Source organism: Lentinula edodes, assembly GCF_021015755.1.
Source record: "Lentinula edodes strain Le(Bin) 0899 ss11 chromosome Unknown C8R40scaffold_58, whole genome shotgun sequence".
Taxonomy (NCBI): Eukaryota; Fungi; Basidiomycota; class Agaricomycetes; order Agaricales; family Omphalotaceae; genus Lentinula; species Lentinula edodes.
The window spans coordinates 187853-209303 of NW_025764364.1; the positions used below are offsets into that span (position 1 = coordinate 187853).

General features: G+C 46.6%; 6 protein-coding genes across 6 annotated transcripts; 3 read left to right on the forward strand and 3 right to left on the reverse strand.

Moving 5' to 3' along the window:
• Positions 1-2892: 2892 nt before the first annotated feature.
• On the reverse strand, positions 2893-3675 carry C8R40DRAFT_1060149 (uncharacterized protein; the record flags this gene model as incomplete). Its single annotated transcript, XM_046225326.1, has 2 exons — positions 2893-3269; positions 3321-3675. 2 exons carry the CDS (start codon positions 3673-3675, stop codon positions 2893-2895), a joined length of 732 nt encoding a protein of 243 aa, XP_046080301.1.
• A 2488-nt stretch (positions 3676-6163) lies between these two features.
• On the reverse strand, positions 6164-7821 carry C8R40DRAFT_1028782 (ribonuclease H-like domain-containing protein; the record flags this gene model as incomplete). The annotated part of the gene is made up of 4 exons (XM_046223116.1): positions 6164-6439; positions 6498-6930; positions 6979-7556; positions 7612-7821. Coding segments are annotated over 4 exons (1497 nt in total), but the record flags the coding sequence as incomplete, so codon positions are not given.
• A 1232-nt stretch (positions 7822-9053) lies between these two features.
• C8R40DRAFT_1177008 (uncharacterized protein) lies at positions 9054-10579 on the forward strand (the record flags this gene model as incomplete). Its single annotated transcript, XM_046232615.1, has 4 exons — positions 9054-9530; positions 9580-9643; positions 9697-10271; positions 10325-10579. The coding sequence occupies 4 exons, from the start codon at positions 9054-9056 to the stop codon at positions 10577-10579; spliced, it is 1371 nt and encodes a 456-aa protein (XP_046080303.1).
• A 2596-nt stretch (positions 10580-13175) lies between these two features.
• C8R40DRAFT_1163671 (uncharacterized protein) lies at positions 13176-13881 on the reverse strand (the record flags this gene model as incomplete). The annotated part of the gene is made up of 2 exons (XM_046230394.1): positions 13176-13230; positions 13388-13881. 2 exons carry the CDS (start codon positions 13879-13881, stop codon positions 13176-13178), a joined length of 549 nt encoding a protein of 182 aa, XP_046080304.1.
• Positions 13882-17285: 3404 nt separating this feature from the next.
• On the forward strand, positions 17286-19522 carry C8R40DRAFT_1074272 (uncharacterized protein; the record flags this gene model as incomplete). The annotated part of the gene is made up of 12 exons (XM_046226687.1): positions 17286-17291; positions 17343-17437; positions 17554-17576; positions 17637-17764; positions 17850-17877; positions 17944-18294; positions 18355-18759; positions 18816-18905; positions 18956-19039; positions 19122-19174; positions 19233-19298; positions 19424-19522. 12 exons carry the CDS (start codon positions 17286-17288, stop codon positions 19520-19522), a joined length of 1428 nt encoding a protein of 475 aa, XP_046080305.1.
• A 592-nt stretch (positions 19523-20114) lies between these two features.
• On the forward strand, positions 20115-21451 carry C8R40DRAFT_1074273 (uncharacterized protein; the record flags this gene model as incomplete). The annotated part of the gene is made up of 4 exons (XM_046226688.1): positions 20115-20189; positions 20241-20668; positions 20860-21145; positions 21206-21451. 4 exons carry the CDS (start codon positions 20115-20117, stop codon positions 21449-21451), a joined length of 1035 nt encoding a protein of 344 aa, XP_046080306.1.

The following is a 21451-nucleotide window of genomic DNA, read 5'->3' on the forward strand; positions in this document are numbered from 1 at the left end:
TATTTATTCCAACTCACGACACCATTACTTCCGAACAACTAGCTGAGCTTTTTGTTATTCATGTCTTCTCTAAGCATGGTGTTCCTAATCATGTTACTTCCGATCGTGGTTCCGAATTTGTTTCGGCGTTCTTCCGGGCTCTCGGTAAAGCGCTCTCCATGGAACTTCACTATACCTCTGGATATCATCCGGAAGCCAATGGGCAGACTGAGCGTGTCAATCAGACTCTCGAACAGTACATCAGGATCTATTGCTCCTACCAACAGGATGACTGGTCGCCTTTACTTCCGATCGCCGAGTTCGCCTATAACAACGCTCCCAATGCTTCCACTGGTATTACTCCATTCTTCGCTAACAAAGGATACCACGCCGAACCCGTTCCCGAATCGTACTCAATCTCCTCCACCTCCAATTGAAGTTGATGGTGAAGAGGAGTACAATGTTGCCGAAATTCTGGACTCCAAGCTGGACAGAAGGTATAAACATTGTCCTCTACGTTACTATATTCGGTGGGCCAGTTATGAAGGTACCGACGATGAGTTCTCTTGGGTTGCTGCTGATGAATTACATGCTGATGAACTTGTACCGGCGTTCCACGCCCGATACCCTCACAAGCCTGGACCTTGATCACAAAAAATTATCTTTTATTTCTTTCCCCGTTTTCCGCCGAAGTCTACTTTGTGCGTTTAGAGGATAAACACGATGATAGCAAATTGAGTATTTATCCCCTTCTCTTAATCGTTTATCCTGTTCTTCAATGCACTGTTCACTTATATTTTCACTTATACTTAAGCTACTTATACTTCAAAACTAATTAATTCTTATGCCGCTTCGCGGCCCATTCGCTTTCCGACTTCAAAATTGCGCTGAACATTTTTTTATATACAAAAGTCCAAAAAACAAGATTATACAGGAGGCAGAGGACTACAAGAAGTTACAAGAAGGGCCGAAGGCCGATGTCCGATGTCCATATGCTACACTACACCTCCTTCTCCTTCCCTTTGTCCGACCGGGCCTTCTTCGGCGCCGGTTCGTCGTTCTCCTCTTCTTCTTCTTCCTCCAATTCCACTTCTTCCCTCTCCTTTTCCATCTCCCCTTCAATCTCCTTTTCTTCCTCCTCATCACTATCTGCTACCCTCCTTCTCTTCTTCGAAGGCGCCGATGGTCCGGCCTCCGGCAATTCAGGGGGCGTCTTCCTTCTCCTGTTGGCATCCGTCACTAACCACTCCAACTTCCGGACCATGTGGCGATGGTACGTATTCGCCTTGATCTGACCGTCTCGGAGTTGACGGTTGTCGGCGAGCAATTGAGCCATCTGGCTCTGAAGGACAGCTATCCGCTCGCCAAGCGGATTTCCTCCCCCCTCTCGCTTCACCGTCGAGGGCCGCCCGGAGTACGAGCACCGTACCTTTGCGTCGTGGCAGGGTTTGCAAATGATAGAGCTCCTCTTACCAGCCTGCATCTGGCAAGAGATCTTTTTGCTCCTGCATCGTTTGCAGGGAGCTCTATCGTCTTCGTCATTGTCGTCATCGTCCCCGTCGCCGCCGTCATCGGGGTCCCCACCAACAGGCTACAAACAGGGAAATTAGTACGAGATTCACGTCTAGGGGTTCGTTACTCACCTGGCCTTTACTTTTGCCTTTGCCTTTGTCCTTTCGAATTTCCACTACCGGCCGTTGTGGGGAAACCGAACTTCCTCCGGGCGAGGAGCCACGTCGACTACGAGCGGTAGCCGCCTCCGCCATCCTCCTCCGGCGTTCCTCCAACTCTCGCGCTGCTGTTTTCTTCCTCCTCTGAGCCTCCTCTGCGGCCTTCCTGACCGCCTCCTCCTCGGCTTTCTTCTTAGCCGCCGCCGCCGCCTTCCTTGCCTTCATCCGGCGGACCTTCTCCTCCGCCCGCCGGATAGCCTCGTCGTCGTCGTCGTCTTCTCCAGGCTCGTCGGGAACGGTGAGGTCAATGGGTGGAGGAGGAGCCGGTCGCGACCTCAAAGGTCCGGCGGTAGAAGATTTGTTGCTAGTGGTAGTGATGGTGCGGCTGGTCGACATGCTGATGGACTTAGCGGATTTTGGAAAAGTTAGGGCCTCAACGGCAAAACCCTGGGCCTTTTATAGGGCATAAACGGCGCACGGACCAACAAAAATTTTCCTTCGAATTGTGTTTGGTTTACGGTGAACCGAAAATTTTCACTGATGACTAATGCCAATTCCCGGTACCAACGGCTATTGAAAATTTCCCTGCTGACTGATGGGCCAAATTCCCGATGCTGATGGCCTTTAAAATTTTTCTTTGGTGACTAACCAACTCCCGGTATTAATGGCTTTCGAGGGCTCAAGCCTAAGAGGGGGATACTGTCAAGTCCATGCCGCGGGCCTCCATTCCGCCGCTCGGTATTCCGAAGATCTGCTCTGATTGTAATCTGACTCTTATTGTTCTTTCTCGCTACACATACCCTTTCGTTCTAGTCTCTCACTATTGTCTTTTACTCTACCCTGCAGGTACTACTCGTATAGCTCCTAGTAGTTAGTCTGGTGTTCCGCACCAATGCGCCGTTCCGTAGATATAAATACTGCCTGTACGTTACTGTAGTTCCTCAGTTTAATTATCAACTTAGATCTCCCTTTCCAACTTAACTCTTCTCTAAGTCTTCAGGCTCAACGCCTTGGAGTACTCTCTACTATAACCTTAGGACTTAGACGTTCTCTGGTTCGCTCCTCGTCACCGGCGATACCGCCGCTCCGACCTGGCTGCTTCTCAGTTCCTCTCTTCTCTACTCTCGATCTCCGGGGACTAACGGCGTAACGGCGGTGTTGTTAATAACTTCACTACTGTCCCACTCGTCTTCCGCACTTAGACACCTTGTAGCCTTGGCACGGTTACATGGTGTACATGATCTTAACATCCCGGCCCTGTGATTGCCATCCATATAATCTTGTTCGTCTCATGGTGATACTCCATTTTGAAACTATTCGCTTCCACAAAATCTGGCTGAGGGTCGGTGCTCCCACAAAATTCGATTGGCACACACCACGTCCTCGAATCATTCACAAACCTTGGGCTGACGGCCACCAGATCTGACGTGGTGTCCAAAATCCGTGTGACAGATGGCGAATGAATCACTTTCAACCCACGTTCGACATATTTTTGCACTCCTTCATTGGACCCGGGTGTCTCTCTCCCGTTGTCAACAACCAGCATCGCTTTATGTTTGAAAGTTGTACGAGGAAACAACGAATACGCAGCCCGATGGGAGATGAAGTTCATCACACATGCTGAGATTACGGTCAATGTTTCTGATCCAAATACAGCCTTTGCACACTCACTTGAATGAAAAGATAATATCACTTCCAGTGCGCTGTGCCGTGCTGCTATTAATTGAATCCTTTCCAACGTACTATTCTCAAAGTCCCAAACCTGAACGATACTGGCATCATTGTAATCAGTGTCTTCATCACCTATGCCGTCCTGTGCCTCCTTCATGCGTTCGAAGTCGGCTGAGAACGAAGGCAATTGGTGCGTTCTTGGTCTGAACATATACTGCGCTGACAGGTACCACTGGCCAACTACGACGCATGCCTCAAAGACACAGTACGTGTCCAGATCGCTGTTATACATTTCGCGCGTGAAGAACTGGTAACCTGCCGATCCAGACAAAAGAAGCCCTATCGCCGACTCCATCATCATTAGTTGTGAGTCCACGAACTTTACCGACACCCTCACCTGCATGTCATGGAATTCACATATTTGCTCACTAGAAAAGAATCGTTCGAGGATTGGTTCAACCTTCAATGACCTTCGTAGGAAGGCATTCTTTTCATCTTGTCCCCATTTACATGTCGCCCCGAAATTATCGAGGTCGTTGTGATCCAAGCCAGCGAAGAACACGTTTGGAATTCCCTGTGAGCTATACCACACATGAATCGCGAACTATCGATCAAAACAAACCTCCACTTACTACAACTGATACAGGTAGTTGGGTTCATTGAGGTCCAATTTTGTGATCAAGATTGACATGACACCCTTAACATATGCTGCTGCTCTCGTTGCCTTTAAGTACAAATATCCGTCACTTCCGAAATGTGGTGCCCCATTGAAACAAACGCTTCGGACCCTACCTGGCTTTGTTCCCCTATCCTCCCTCTATGAAATACGATCGGGTTATTTCGGAATACTCAAATATACGTGACATTTGTTCAACAACAGATACGACATTGATTTCATCATTTTCTTACATCTCCTGCGACTAATTCACGCTATGCTGTAAGATCCAATTACCACTAAGGTATCGCCAAAGTCGGTCTCCAACTTTCACATGTTCTAGAGTCATGCAACCACGAACACCTCTTTTCATATTGAGCTGTCATTCCAATCAGCGAATACAATGCTCACCGTCACATTTGGTATGCACCATTGTCCATTCCGGGATCGATGCCGGTCCTAGGATAATCAGTGCTGCAATGTTTGGGCACCAATTTAAGATTTCGGAGTAATCCTCGTCCACAGTGAGTACGCCTCTCAACGTAAACTCCGTCACCTCATTCATCACCGGCAGATGGTCATGAAGAATCGTCAGTGGTACCTGACTATCTGTGAAATGCACCGTTTTCAGTGATTCAAGTCGATCTCCGAGCCTGCTGTACAGATGCATAGGCCCAAAGTATTCCCGAAGGAATGGAACATGACTGATGAACGCTGTATTTCCTGCGGGATTTGGTATTGGGCCTTCAACTCGCAACTGCCTCAATTCTGGAAACGCTGCGATGAACTGCACCAACTTCATACGGTCCCCCGTAGAGCGTGCACTGTCCAATGGCCACAACCGCATAGCTGACTTTATTGTGAGTGACCTGACTGTGGTTGAGACGCTTCTGACCATGCTCGCGGCAACCAATGTTGACCTCCAAACCACTACAACAGACTGCAAGTCCAACTGTTGTATCAAATCCACGCTGTTACTGCGCCCATGCCAGCAAACGATCTCCAATCCCAGTGTCCGAATACCGCTGGTGATGCCTGAGAAATCGACCAACGGATGGAAACAGCAATGCACGAAGCAAACTTCTTCGACCTTTACCAACGAATGAAGAAGGGCTGGGAATCTTCGCGGAAATGAAATACAGACAAAGATTAGTGACCGGAGTGAAGTGAACTGGCCAATTATAGCGGTATGTTTCCTCCAGTTTGTCCCGTACCGGAATCGGTTCATCAAGTGTTCCACTGTGAGGTCAAACGAGGTGACATGGCCAAAAACAACAGTCTTGACGAATGGAAAGATCTGTTGACCACGCTTCTTCCAAACTTTGGCATACTCAACAAATTTGCTAGGTTCCCGGATTCGTAAAATCTTCCAAAGAATAGGATAAAGAATGCTGTTCAGTTGTCGGCTGCACAATGATAACGCAATCACTGCTCCGTGGTCCGCAAAGCCTGCAATATGGAACCAGATCTCGTTTGGAGTTATGCTATCTCGCCCATTGGGGTGGAATCTCGTTCTGTCCAACATGCGCTCTGCGACTTGCACTTCGTCTCTGACTTTATCACATCCTCTATGCCTTCAAATTTCCAATCGCATTGCTTCACGACTAGCAGTGTTGTCAATGACCCAGTTCGACCAGGTCTGACCAAGTTAATGATGACTAATTAACCTGTCCGACCAGGTCAGTCAAAACCATTGACCAGGGGCATGTGGTACTGAACAGTCAATTCTATGAGTGCTTGATCCAAAGCAATAGTCAAGTCTAGAAACAATACAATATGTACAGTAGAACATTAGGATGTTATTCCCGAGGTGTTATTAGTTCATGTCGGCAGTCTCACTTCCAGTATCAGCATCAGCTCCTCCCAAATCAATCTCTTCCTCATCAAGTGTCCTGATCCCACCCTTCCAGTAGAACTCAAGCTCAGAGTCTGTGCCAGGTGGAAAGTTGAAAAGCTTTTCGAGAGGAATCTTTGCATAACTGGCCAAATCAGATGATAGAAGAGCAGGTGTAGCATGAGTCAGAGTAGACACCAGCTCTTCTGGCTGAAGAAAATGTTCATCACTATCCTGCTCATCTGTGATTGCCTCACTAATGAGATCACTAGTTATAATCAAAAAAGTAGGAGCAGGAGAGGGAGCCGAAGAGATAGAAAAGACTTCTTTGGAATCATCTTCACTGCTGAAGTGCCGTTGCTTTCGCTTTTTGACTTCTCCAGTTTCCTGATGTTTTTGAATATTTGACTGACGTACTAATGTAGATTCATGTACTTTTTGAGAGTCGAGCTTGTTGCGGTGTTTGGTATGTGCAAAGCCAAATGCACTGAAGACCCGTTCTGCACCGGCAGAATTGGGAACCATGCTAAGGATACGGATGGCAAGTTTGACAAAGCCACTCTGCCCAGTAAAGTTATTCGGATTGCCATCTAAGCTCTGCCACAGTTTGACAAGATCAAGGGGTTCATCCTATAGAGGTTACAGTCAAGCCTCAATAATTGACTATCTCAAAAAGAAAAAGACTCACTGCTGCCTCAAATGTGGCTTTAAACATGCTCAAGCACATTTCACCATCTGAGAATACACCTATTCCTGAATAATAGTCTTGAAATGCAATCATAAATCCTGTATCCCCGAGGAATTTTTGTCCTGTAAGACGCTCAAAAATGCGACCTGCCATCTTCATAAGGGCCATTTGTGTTAATGTGTCATGGTTAAAGCATTTGGAGCGGATGTAAGGATTGAAGAAAACAGCAAGGATAAAGAGTTCCTGATCACAATTTTTCCAGCGGCGTTCAAATACAGTCTGCATATGGTGAGAGACCTCATGATCTTCAATGGGAAGATTGCCAAAAATGCGGTAAAGGTTTCCTAATGTGAGTAGAACATGGTCAAAACGGACAGAGTCTCCTTGTAGAATGTTGGCAGCAATAGCTAGTGGTTCGAGATGCCGGACAATTCTAGCCTTTGATAAGTGTATGATTCACAGTAAAAGAAAAAAAAATTACCGCTTGAGGTTCAACCAGAACACGGGGCTTTGGCAATAAGCCATCACTTCTTCAGCCTTTTGTTTTTGGTCAGCCCTATTACCACCAGCAAGAAGCAATTGCTCGAAGTGAGCTCCAACACAGCCCCGTATAGCACGTTCAAGGTGCTCAACTCGCCGGAGTGAGCAGTAATGAGCAGTCCATCGAGTGATAACAGGTAGAATAAGCTGAAGCACTTTCATTGAAATTGTGAGCTGTTGAGCTTTCAGCAAGTCATGGGCTTTGTTGTGGTTATTCCACCATTTGATTACTTCAATGGCCTGACTTGCTGCCAGCATGAATGGAAGTTTGAGCTTCAAATAATCCCCTGTAGACAAACCCATCTGGTGGCTCCAGCATTGTGTAGTGGCTATTGTTGGTTGCTTCTCCCGGACTAGGCGTCGAGCCTTCTTGCCATCTGGTCCATCATCTGTACATACACAAATGACATCTACTCCATAAACCTTTTTGATGTACTCAATGTCTTCCTCCATGATGCTGTAGTACTCATCACCAGTCTTAGGCCGACCAGTCATATCATGAGTTTTTACGAGGTGACTCTACACAGTACTAGTATTAATAGTGCACAATCTTATGAAAATATATTGAAATTACCTTTCCCTCAACTGTTATTAATGATGTATTCACATTTGTCTTCGCAACATTCTTCCACCCATCAGCCTGGTATGTTCCCAGCTTGCCATTAACTTTCTCCCGTGTTTCTACTATTACACCATTTGCAAGATCCGAAAGCAAGCGTCCTGCAAGCACACGTCGATCTGGTACATGCGCATCTGGTAACCATTTCTGGAAGAAAGTACGGAATTGAGGATGCTGTGCTACAACCCAAGCTATACCGCATGAAGCAAAAACCTCAGCAAGATCATGACCAAACTCTTCCTGGATATTTGAGCTCCAGGTCTGAGGAACAAGGCCAGTGCGTTGCCGTTTCTGGAGTGGCTCAGTATTGAGTGGACTCAGAGAGAGTGAGAGTGGTGAGAGAGGCAAGCGAAGCTCAGGCTGCTGCTGAGTATATAGAGAAGAGAATGGAAATGTTGTTAATGAGCCAAGGGTGTGTGCAGACAGAGGGACTTGTTGTGAAGCTGGAAAGCAAGTAGACGAGGAAGGAACAGGCAATGCATTCTCATTGGATAAGGTATGCATAGAAGTAGGGTTATTCAGGACAGATTTCCGCTTTTTCTTGGCTAAATCAGCATCATATCGTGCAACAACTTGATCACGAAGCTGTTTCCATTCCGGAGACCTCTCGAAGGCTGCGCAGTTCATGACATGAGCACGCATCTTCAAGGATTCACTTCTTCTTTCACTCTCTGTGCCCCAGAGATCACAACGTGCTATAAGATGAAATTTTGTTCAGTGAAACCATGTGTAATATATATGTAAAGGTGCACACGCACATTGATTCAGTCTTTCCTCTGCTGTCCTCACAACCACTTGAGATGAGTGAGCATGAGCTGTAGCAAGCATATCTGCAACCTCAAGATGTCTCGCTCGTGCATCAATACATGCTATGCACAACTTTTTTTGATGTACGTTGTCAGATGAGGAGGCAGGTCGCATGTCAGTCCAGAATAGCTCTCGAAGGAGAGATTTTGGTGGCATTACAATGTATTAGAGTTGAGCCAAATGTTCAAATAACGGAAGAGGGAAAAACTTGTATTATGTATGAGCTTCAAACAGTGGAACTCTGGTTCTACATATGGTAATGACCGTATTAACTAACCGGGTCCGAACCGGTCAAAACTCACTGACAGTCAGTGATCACTAACAGCACTGACCGCTATTAACTAACCGTGACAACAATGACGACTAGTAACGGGTCGGAACGGAAGACTACTTACTACCCTGCAACGCATATTTGGAATATGTGCAGGGTCGCTTGTGACCTATTCCCAACACTCGTTTGCGGTTTAACAGTGTTTGACCGACTTCGGAAGGATGCTGCGCTCCACATGGTACTTATCGTTCCTTCGGAAACAAATTATTTACCTCCAACTTTCCATTCTAACTTTTCTTGATGTCGTCCTTGTACCGTTATGCCTACTCCTTCGTTCGAGGGCATGCCCCTCGAAATTCTGTTCCGTATTGCTCTGGGCACTATTGATTGTCATACAGCACTTGTCTCTCTGCCTCTCGTGTCGAAACAGGCTTACATCGCATTGATTGCAAACCTCTACACCAAAGTATCGGAAAATGCACTTGCCACTCTCGCACAACCATCCTCTGCATCTCAGCAAATCATGCGTTGCAGGCACCCAGCATACTATGTTGAGCATATCGACATTTCTGCTGATATTGCCAATGAAACTTTCTTGTCCTATTTCGTCGATGCATTCAATAACGTCTCACGTTATGCTAAGAAAAAGACATCATTCACGTTTGGTGCTTTCTACCTGTTTGACCTCAATCCTGTCTCCACTACCACAAAGTTGGAGTACAGCCACTTCGAATCGGTGTCACTTTGCTGCTCCAGGCCTCCCGTTTTTGGTGTCGATTTGTTCTCAGCACTAATGGTTGGTTTCTGAAGCATAATGTTGTTCTATCCTTACCGTTTCCTCTCAGACCTCATTTAGCAGTGAAAGGTTAAAGCACCTGATCCTTGATTTTCACATGGTCTCTGTCCCAGGTATTTTCCTTCTGAATACGATTGTAGATGCTCTTTAACTTCTATGTACTCAGTCAATTTCCCAACAGCGGTGAAAGCATTGTTGCACATTCAGCCCTGTTGCTCCGCATTACAAACCCTCCACCTTACATACGATGCATTGCGCCAAGGGTCTTCCGCTTCGGTGCAGGATCTATTCAATTTGACGTCTTTTCTCTTCCCTCACTTGGAAGATTTTTATGTCTCGGACTGCCATGGTGACCTCGACATATCAAATTTCCTGGTCCGACATCCAAAGATTAAGAGACTGGGTTACATTCCTGGTTGTACCGTGGATGTGTCTTCCTTTCTGAAGGACCGTCACGTTGTACCGGAATTGGAGTCATTGTCTGGATGTGGATTCGTTATTACCACCATAGTGGCATATGCCCCTCGCCCCCTCACCTCCATCACTATAACAGACTGGAGTCCGGATGCAATAAATGTAATGAGGCTGAGAGAAGGTCTTGCGCGAACACCAACATTGCGGGAGTTCAGTTTGCTCCTTGATGATTGGTTTACTGCCCAACACCTTCGACAATTCCAATCCATGTTCAACAACCTTCGACTCTTTGAATGCAATCTTCTTATCAACACCATTAGTCCAGATGTAAGTTGTATGATTGTTTGTGTGTTTCTTCACATTGGTCTTATCTCCCACAGGAAATGGCAATTTATTCATTCTATCAAGTTTGCACGGACATAAGTCCCTCGCTCTCCCTGCTTACGGTCCGTACGTTCTGTCTTAAAACTGACTTACTGCTAAATTTACATTGTCACGCTATCGAAACTGCATGGACTGGACGCTCATTGTCAACGGCCCTTCACACAATGGTTCTGTGCCGAAGAGCAAAAGACGTACTTGTACAAGTTTACCTTCCTGCGTCGTCAGCACTCGGCATGCACACAAATACGTAGACTGCATTCATTTGTAGTATGTACTGTATAAATTTTCATTTACGCTATTTATTACCACTTGTGGATGCGATCAACGTTGTCCAAGATCCCACAAATTCCCTGCACTCTATGCTCTCATTGTTGCCTCCTCATATTCGATAAGCTTCTCGTCCTCTGATTCAAGTACTTGTGACGGGTGGGTCACAAATATACTTTCATTGAACCCACGCAAAATCCATATCGTGTTCCTGCCCCGACTACGCAATAAAGAAACATACGCCCCAAATGCGTTCAACTTGCTCCCATAGTTTGGGCTCGCCAGGTCGACAATAACATATTCTATCATTTGACCTTGGCTCTTTAGATCAGTGAATGCATATCCTGGTGTCAACGCTAGCTGCCTTCGAGCAACTGTCCGGCTGCCTGTTTCATTCACTGGGACTGAAAACTTTGCTTCCTGCGGGACGATGGGCAGCAGACCTTCTGGACATCCCTTTAGATGAACGGCTGTGTCACCATCGGGCTTGAAGAAGATGCAAGCGGGAGGATAACGCAACACAGTCGCTCCATCCCTCTCCTCATGTTCGAGGGGTTCCCGGTCATCTAAAATTATATGCGTAACCGTACCACGCGTTCCATTTGCTAGATCTGCTTCTGTAGAAATGTTCGCTAGGACCATTGCACTCATCCCAACAGCAATCTCTACGCGGTGTGCGAGATTACCAGTCCGTTTCGTGTTGAATTTAGCGAGACGAAGAAGTTGTCCCGAGGTGAGTGATTCTCCTGCAATTGTATCTTCCACTGGACAAGAGTACAGGCACTGATTGTTTAGCTTACAGTGCCTGTGTACAGCGGCCTTGTTCCACTTCCGACGAACTGAGTTCCATGGTGTGATCAGTACCGCGGTATTCCAACCGGGTTCTGTAAAATCAGTCTGCGGATTGGTTTCGATGTCCAACCTCAGCTTCCTGAGCTCCTCCAAATCGTCGGCATTGCAGGAACCAGTTCGAAGGCGACTGAGTAACTCCATCCAACGTTCATCTTTCACCCGGATTTGCTGCTTCAAAGTCACTGCCTTGTTGAATTTGGTATAGATGTGCCGACCTAGTATTGAATATGAATTTGCCCCTGCCGAATTGGGCTGATATAGTGCACCATGGCCATTCCCCACTGGGGGATATTGGTGGAAATCACCACACATGATGACATTCATTCCTCCAAAGTATTGATCACAGTTCGGTCTGTTCTCCACAGTTGCCACATGTGTACAAATCGTGCTCGTACGTCCAACCAGCTCCTTAGTTGCCATTGAACACTCATCCAAAATTAGGTATCTAGCGGGGCCAATATTTGCCATCCGTCGCCGTTGAATTGCAATTGATGCATTCGAAATTAAATCCTCTCCAGCCCTGGCTCCAACCTTTATTACTGCCCATGTGTGCAGCGTCTTTCCACCGAAATGGCTCGCAGCGACGCCAGTTGTGGCAGTCTTTGCCAGGTAACCTTTCACACCCAGTCGCTCAAAGGTCTCGCTGATTGCATTGATCACGACTGTCTTTCCGGTTCCACCTGCGCCTTGCAGTAGCAAAAGTAGTTGGGCAGGTCTTTTGCCTGCAATAGTCTTCTGAAGATGTTCCACCACTATATCGTGCGCCCGTGCTTGCTCTTCATTGAGGATGTCACGAAGGCCTTTACCAACACCGCCCGATCGGACTACATCATCCCGAATGGTTTCGCATTTGACAGTCGCGGTTGGGGGAGCATTTGCAACAACATGGCCTATGTTGCGAGCCATATCAATGTCATTGACAACTAAATGTCCACCTGAACTTGTGTACTCAAGAAGTTCCTTGTGCCACTCCTGAAAATCGACCCTCTCCTCCAGTGTACAGCGGCCTGCAATAGGTGCAACAGCAACAGGCTCAAATTCACGCTCAAAAACACCCGCGTCGTATGCACTTTCCATAGCCATATAAGCATACATCTCTCGCGCCATACCTTCTTGGTCTTGGGCTTTGTAAATCTCTTCGTCAGAAGCGAAATCTGGCCCCACGGGAACTTCAACGCCTACAACCCTGTCCTGTACCATCAATTCTGTCTCTTCCCCTGCCACTTCCAGTGAAACATATGACTGATATTCCTTCTCGCGCCGAGCCGCAGATTGGTCTGAGCATCGATAAAAGTACTGGACGTCAGCGATAAAGTCATGTGTACGATCCGAACAATGCTCAGTGAAGTCCGACCACACTTCCTCCAGCGTTTGAAACCCTCTTGTAATGTCTGTTATTTCCCTCCATGGCTTAAGTATTGCCAACATCAGGAGAATGTACAACTCTCTGTCTTCTGGTCGATCGTTACGAGGGAACCATTGACCGACGTAAAGTGGGACCGTCTCATGGCCCTCCTGGCGGACCAGCCGAACATGATTCGGCTTTTTACTGGGAAGGTACTGATGTCGGATTCCAGGTATTCTACCTGCTCGGATTGTGTTCATTCGGTTATCCACGACCACTCCATCCGCGCCCTTCTCAAACTTGTCATAGGTGTCAGCAAAAAAGTCCTTCAAGTTGTAATGTTGGAGGGTTTCACCCCGGTGGCAATAGTCGTCAAGCTGCATTCAAGTCTCCACTTCACCGGACACCATTGTCAGTCTAATTTCCTCCACCTTCGCTCTGTCAGAACAAGTGATAAGGTTTATATCAAAACTCACCTCCGCTGCTGTGTTATCAGATACCTGCACCACCTCACATCCACCACCTCCACTTGCTACACGGGCCCATCTGAAATTCAGTCATGAAATGCTCTCGGACATTTCGGAGGTTCACGCACCTCTTTTCTTGCAAAGAGATGTAATACCGTCGCAGGCACGACACTATGCCTTCGAGGTATATTGGGGCAAAGGTATGAGAAATATACCGATCCCCCCATCTCATCAAGTAGCTAATGACCTCTGGAGCACTCAACTCTTGGTTACGGTTGAGTGCAGTAGCACATCTCATCACCAACTTCCTCGATGCTTCAGCAACATCACCATTCTTTCGTTTCTGCTCGCTGTGGTAAGCCAACCTCTGCGCCAATATCGCGCTCTCGTTTGTTGAACGGTCCCTTTTCTTTGTCAAATAAGTGGTGATGTAGTACGTCATGTCCTGCGTTTCATCGCCGTTCATGACAAGCTTCTGATCATTGTTGCACAGTTGTGTCTCCAGGATTGTTGGATTGAACCCGTTCAAATATCCCACTGTTCGCTTCATACGCCATGTTCCATCCTCATCAATATAGTCAAACTCAGATGTCGGCCAAGGAGCCCGGCGCTTACATCGCATGACACCTTTTATAAGCTTATAGCAGTGCTCCGGGCTACACTCGTGGAACTGCAGGGTTCGTGCGAGTATGATTTCCTGTTGAAGCCGCTTTGCTTCATATTGTGGATCATCTGGGGAAATCGGTCGTTGGTATGCCACTGAAGGTTGCGGTTTAATAGCCATGAGCTCCGAGAGCATTTTGCTAACATCCGCCCTCATCATTGACGAAATGAATGTGACGACTTTTGCTTGAAACTCAGCTGACTTCAATGCCTCTCTCATCTCGGATGGATTAGGTGCACTGACCAGCCACATTATTGTGTGCAGGTGGAGTGTACCTCGCCCTTGACTTTCTACCATTCCCACATGTGCTTGCACCAGCCCAACTATTCCAAGCTTTCGAGAGGGATGACCAATACTCATTTTCCGAAATCCGTACAAGACTTCCAGAATAGCCCGAACAGTGAAGTGGAAGAACTGCGCCGCAGCGTATGGATCTTGTGCCAGATTAATGGTGCACAAAGTTGATGTAGGACCTCGTGTGGAAACAAAGTTGTCAAGGTTGATCTGTTCACCGGCAAAGACCTGGGCGATAGGATTATGTGTATCAGAAGGATTTATGGTAATCCACAGAGAGGGTGGATTGAAAGCGACGTTCAGTGACCATATCTGGGCCCGTACACTAGCTTAATGCTCATCTGTTGCCAATACTTTCAAACGTACGGCTGTTAGCTGGGACCGAAGAGCACGAATAGCTGGATTGGATATCTTCTTCTTTTTCTTCTCTTCTTCACTTGCTTGGAGCAAATCTTTCGGGGTCAATTTCCGTATAGCTTCCTCGTTCTTGCGGAACTGGAAACGGGTAATGCGAAGACTGGCTCTTGCACAAATTTCGCGCCTTTGAATGACTCCGAAAACTTGGAAGATGAACTGATGATCCAAACGAAATCGTCGGTCTGCGTACTGCAAAGCCCATTTTGCGTGAGCCGCATAAGACACTTCCGCAGGTCTCTCAGTTTCAAAACCTCCTTCACCATAGGGAAACAGATGAGGAAAGCACCCTAGGAGATGATTAGGATTTTCAACTGTGCCCCATGTAAGTTGGCCTTCTTTATCTTTCCTGCCATATGTGTTGACAAATCCCCCAGGTTTAACTAAATAGTTCTCAGCGTGGCCACTTGTGTTGCGCATCGCATGTGCAAATAAGTCACTTTCGGGTATCGAACTTCCATCGACATTGACGACTCCGAGGGCTTGCAGTGGGGCTAGGAAGTGATTGAATCAACACTACTGTTTGCTACAACAGGACAAGATCGATTTTTACCTTGTTCTACCCTACCATAATCATCCCCACCAGGAATACCCTCTTCACCAGCATCAGCTTCACTATCCGAACAATGATCTACTACATTCACGAATTTATTGAACAAGTCAACCGCAGTATCTGAACAGGAACTCACAATTGTCTGGACAAGAAATATCTTCACTTTCTGCTTCTTCGAGAATTTCTTCATTCTCTTCTTGGTTTGGCACATACCCACCATTCTCTTTGTCCAAAACCGCAACATCATCCACCCATTTCATGTTGTCGGTGATCTCTTGTGGTACACCGTCGTCGGGAAGACAACTCAAGTTGTTCTCTGAGATCTTTTGACCTAAATATAATGGGTTTTTGGCAATTAGCCAGCGTAGACCATCGCAAACTCGATTACGACGAATGTGCAGGTATGCTGGAAGAAATTTCAGTGGAATGTTATTTGGGCCAATGAAAGTGACTCCTATGGTTGCTGCAAGGATTGCTGGTCGAGGAGGAAGATAACCTGGGTCTATCATACTGATGATGTCCTCGGTGTTCAGAAAGTACGATGACACGTTGCCCCTGACTGCACTGGTAAGCATTTCTTTTGGTAAGCCTCGAGCGCCGCGACTTTTGGGATAAAGCTTGACAATGTATGCAGCTGCGAAGAACCTCGATATCAAGATCCTCTCACAGAGCGACAGAATTCGTAATTCGAATGGAACCTCTCCAATCCACAAATTGTTGGCAAGTGCGAGTGGTGGCCGTTTCGGTACCTTCGCTGCCAAGTGCTGAAGGCACGTTCTACATGCATAGCCTGGAACCTTTCTGGTATGAGTGTCGTAGTAGAGGAGCATTCCCATGGTCAAAACGTGTGCAGGGTGCATCTTTGCAGATTTCAGTAAGTTACTGTTTGGTATCGATGCGGGGTACATTGATTCAGCTTCGGAACTGGACAGCTGCCGTGCGCAAATGCAACAAACAACCTGTCGGACAGCTGTATTTCCGGTGGCTATGATAAAGTCCCTGACGAGTCCTCGCCGGCATTCTTCGTCTGGGACGCCTAGAAATGGGCGTTCAAGTACTGGCACACGGGGTGGCTCAAGTCGAAGCATCAACTTCGCTAGTACAGGTGGTGTTTGCCGGGCAATGTAGTCAATGACTAACTCCTTGGGCACCGTCTCCAACTGCTGAGTGTCAATACCTACGTCACGCATCGCGGTCAAGATTTGAATGACCGTGCATGATTCGAATTTGCGGCCCAACATGTCGTGCAAGGGTTTGGGTTCCTGCACCTGAATGGAAATTATATTAGACAAGTGGCAGAAATCACTACCACCTTCAACTTACAGTTTGGAGCCGCAGGTATAATTTATTGTACATTGATGGCGTTAGTGACGGCAAATACTGGACCAACTTCACTTTCTTTGTGAATAGCCATGCAGGTATGTCAATTCCTTCATCCTTCGTCATTCGAACAAGTTCATCCTTGCTGAAACGTTGCAGAAGTTCTAGGTTGATTTGCACATTTGCTTCGGGAAATGCACGCCTCGAACTAAGACACACTATTACACCATTGCGTACTTCTGCTGGTAATCTGAGAAGTGATTTACAAATGTCAGCCTTAGTTCGACTGTCTGTAGGTCGCAAGTTCAGGTCATTTTCCTTCAGTATGGAAATTAACTCCTTCTTTGTGTAGGCTTTCACAATTGCTTCGATGCACGTGTGGTCGTTGCTGGCAGTGGACATAGTATCATAGAAAGCTCATGAAAAAATGTGAACAATCCTGAACTGCGACATTACCAAAGTTCATGATGTACCTCCGAGTCAAACCAATTTGCAAAAAGAAATTCAGGGGTACGTGCTGCTCCGGTTTCTTCCTCTACTACTTGCTCATTCACGTTTGCGTCCATGCATACCCGTGAACACCCGACTACCAACTCCTTCATCCATACAAAGGATGTAAGCGACCCTGCATCATTAGGCGAGAGGCGGTAGGTGGACAATTGATATCAGTGAAACGGGGTTCACTTCAGAGTTCACTTCAGAGTATAAAGGCATATTCTATTCACATTGAACGCAGAACTTCTGCTCATTTCGTTGACTACAATTGACGGAACTAGCCACTATGAATGTAAGTAAACGAAGTCCCAATAACACTTCATACTCAAACCAAAACATGTAGATGACACCGAGTGACTACTCGCGCCTTCAACAGATGCTACACGGCAGCTTTTTCTACCTCGGACATGAAGGTCCTTTCCCCGATGGTTGCGGTTGGTTTGTGCTTGATGGGAAGAAGACGTATTGCACACCATTGACGGCGGGACAAGAAGCACCAGCCTACATACCTTTTCAGATTGTCGGCCGCGTAGGAACGAACTTAAACAATACAGGAATTTTTGGAGGCTGGACTCCGGTGGGCCAGTATCCACCCAACAACTCTCTACGCACTTTCCAACTTGGCCCCCCCTGGCAGGTGTATTCCGCAACGACTGGATTGCCGCTATCACGAAGTTGAAAGAAATCCAGACCGCTGGAGCAAACAACACATGGAAAGTCAGATATCTATTCGTCCACGAGAACGTACCTCCATTGGATTCCCTGGTGAGAATGGGATGCAAAGTGTTTCGGGTAAATCTTTCATATTGACGTTAACGACTTCCGAACGCTCTGCTGACAACATTGTCAGGATTTGGACGATGGTGAAGCACCGGATGGTACGTACTCCACGACAAAACTACTGTATTTCACCGCAATAAGTCGTGTTTCTTGCTCTCAAACAGATGTACTATATTCGTCAATTCCAAAGAATAAGAGGGAAGATGCTGACTGGACGGACATAAGGCTAACAAAGGGGCTTGCACCATTTCCGCTGTTTGGGATGAACGACGAGCCTATTCCGCTCCAAAGGGCGCATAGTGTCATCGGCGGCGCAACGGTTCGCGTGACATTCGGCCTTCGTTGCTGGCGTTACAACCCGAATGAGCCATTTTCCTTTGCTGCCGATGTTGTACGTGTGGATTTGCTGAGTACTCCTCAAGATAATGGCAGCCCTCAAATTGGACTTCTTCTAACACCACCGACGACGCCTCAAAATAGCCTAAACCGATCCAATGTGATTGTCGGAGAGAGTGGTATGTTACAAATATTTTGGAGATACTCTGTTGATTGAATGGTGAACATTCTGTCCACAGGTAACACCCCTTTGTATTGTAGTCAGCCACTGTTTGCATTCGAAAACAGTAACGGTACCCCCCAGGGTGACAGCTCTTTGCTTGCCACCGTATCGTTGAATGCATCACCTCAAACCCCAACCGGTTCTGCTTCTCGCTACAACATTGGCAACTATACTTCTCCAACACGTAACGACATGCATGCACGTGCTTCACCTTACCAGGGAATGATACAGCAGCACCTCAATGGCGACCCGAAACCTCACCGAGTTCTTGGTGCAGCGTTTGAAAATACCGATGCCAATTTTTCTACAGGAAATATCGGGAATCAAACAGGGGGGGCGGTTGAATGGTATCATGCTAATCCACCACCAATTGACCCACACTTCAGCAGTGCCAGTCCGGGAATGAACAGGAGGGGTCATGGTATGGCTTTGTTGTTATTTATTGGGCACTTGTACTAATGCAGCTCATCTTCATAGGTTATCGCCCAGAGTACTACACATACGAGGGTGGAGCCGATGGGAACACTGGTAATAGCATGTACGGGATGCACGGCGGAGCATTGCATGGTGGGCACTGCATGTTCAGATTTCCATAAATGACTCAGAATGACTACTAGACAAAGTTTACGACCACGACAAGAACTTTACCCTGCAAGATCCAGCGGGCGTACCTGTTAAGAACACGATAGTGACAACTCATGGTTCGTTGTGTTGCACCAACATTGAGCCGTTCTCACAAACACTTGCGATAGATACACCTAAACTGGTTCACAACTTTGGCAGCACTGTCTCTGGTGAGACTGACGGTGGATGACGTGATCCTGGTACTGATGAAAGTGAGTGACAATGCGCTTCTGGGGTTATCTCGACTGAAGGCATGATCAGTGTCTACAGATACATTGGACAGCACCACAGTCGACAATCAATGTAGTTGTCAAACCAGCAAACTTAAACTTCCACGTGAGTTTCTACAAATACATTGAGGTTGTGCAATGACCTGGGGCTCTTCAGCGGCAACTTCAGGTTCTAGGTCGAGTCAAACAGCTTCAACATCCTCCACTGTGATTTTGGGTGATAACAACAAGGTAACGAGTGCTTTGAAGCATGGAAGGGGGGCCAACGACGATAATGATGCCGATAAGGGACATAGACTTCTCAAAAAAGGGAAATCGCGTGCATTGTGATCCATGATTTGTCGCGACGACGACAGCGACAAAGGAGACGGAAATGAAAAAAAAACGGACACGATATGTATGTATTATCATTCATATATAGGTCCACACACTACATTCAATAAAAGTAAATACAATGCTGTTTTCTGTTTGCGTTAAAACGAAAATAAAACAGTGGAAATACAAAAAAATATACAAAAGGAGTGCTTGTTTTCATTGCATTTTCTGTGACAGGTGACTGGGATGGGTTTGGTCTTTCCATTCTCCAATTTGAACAATACGGTGGCACGTCGCGTACGAAAGTCATTAACACTTCATGATTTCAACTTGCGAATACTGTCTTCTGAAAAAACTGCATCGTGAATCGTGTCCTTGCGGCGGAACATTCTGTACACCAACCTGAACAAAGACACTCTCCGGCTTCACAGGTGAAATAGTTTGGAGATGACGAGTCGCGCAAAACCTCACAACAACATTTCACCCGATAATGATCGTTATCAACCTTAAGCGAAGTTTCCGATTTATCCCGCGATTGTACCCGACACTATTTGAAGGAGAGACAGCAGGATAATAAGTAGGAGCACAAGGGTTAAACTGTATATTAATGTTGACTGCATTCAAGGTACAGAAAAAGAGAGCAGTGACAAACAGAACGGAATACTTCTACAACATTGTGACGGTACGTCGAGTAATGTCTCTTGTAATACACCCACTGAAAGTCCTGTTCCAGGATTTTCCTCTTCATTGGAAAGGACTGCTATATGGTTACAACGGTTACATTGACATTGTACCTGTACCTTTAGTGCCACAGTACAATGACCCCGTCGACATGGGACCTCAGTACGTCTACAGCGACTTCTGGATACCACCCCCGTTCAATGGAATTAGTCCAAACAAAGGAGTGTTCGCTTCATCGGGCCGTCATGAGGTCGAATGCTTTGATGGCCAAGGACGAAGGGCAATCTTCAGCATCTACACAGAGCTACAGCATCAACGGAGTACTCAGGATCGCCGAGTCAACAGAGCCATCGAAACTTGCATCGAGGGAGGAACGCCACCTAGAGGAAATGTCCTTGTCATCAAACACGTCTTCGAGACTGGTGGTTATACAGACATCGAGTGCTGGGACAGGATCATCATCAATGACATATTCCAAACGTAAGTACAAGGAGCTGCATCGGAAACTGTTACTGACTGCAAACAGGATGTTCAGGAAGATACCTGTTTCATGAGCGGTTTCCAGTCGCGATCGAACACAATATACTGAGGAACTTAAAATGAAGAGACTGGTCGATGCTGAAAACAGTTTCTCATTTCCATGCCGCTGAAGTAGGATCGTTCATGGACAGCAGATTCATTGACTTACTAGGCGATTACATCGAAGAGCCACTGGCATTCTTAAAAATGCTCACAAAAACTAAATCTATAGTCGGGGGTCAATTTGTGTTCCGCTTTCTCAATCTATTACCGGGAATGGCGCGTACAGGCTTACCTCTGCTTGTGTTTGCGCCTCGTTTGTCCCAGATGATATGGTCGGAATTCCTGTTCAAAATCAAACTGCAGTGTACGATAGTGTCGGTACCAAACGTTTTCGAGGATTACTGCGTGGAATATATGAAAATCGAAGGAAAGAACGTGAGTTATGGCGATGGATAATTCACAAATCACAGAAGGTACTTAACTTGACCATTATAGCATGCGCGAATTCGAATATTATTTAGTAAAAGGTCGTTGCCACTTCCAATGATACTTGCATTTGGTGACACCATCGGATGCAGCTTGATCAATGGAAGAGGCGTATACGTTGGCTACCCCGATGATGTGACCGCGGGACGGGTGGTTATTGGACACACAGGTCCATACGCGATGCCTCCACTGCATGGGCAAAGACATTTTCTGAGAAAGGAAGATGACACGTCGAAAGCATCGGATTGCGGCTAG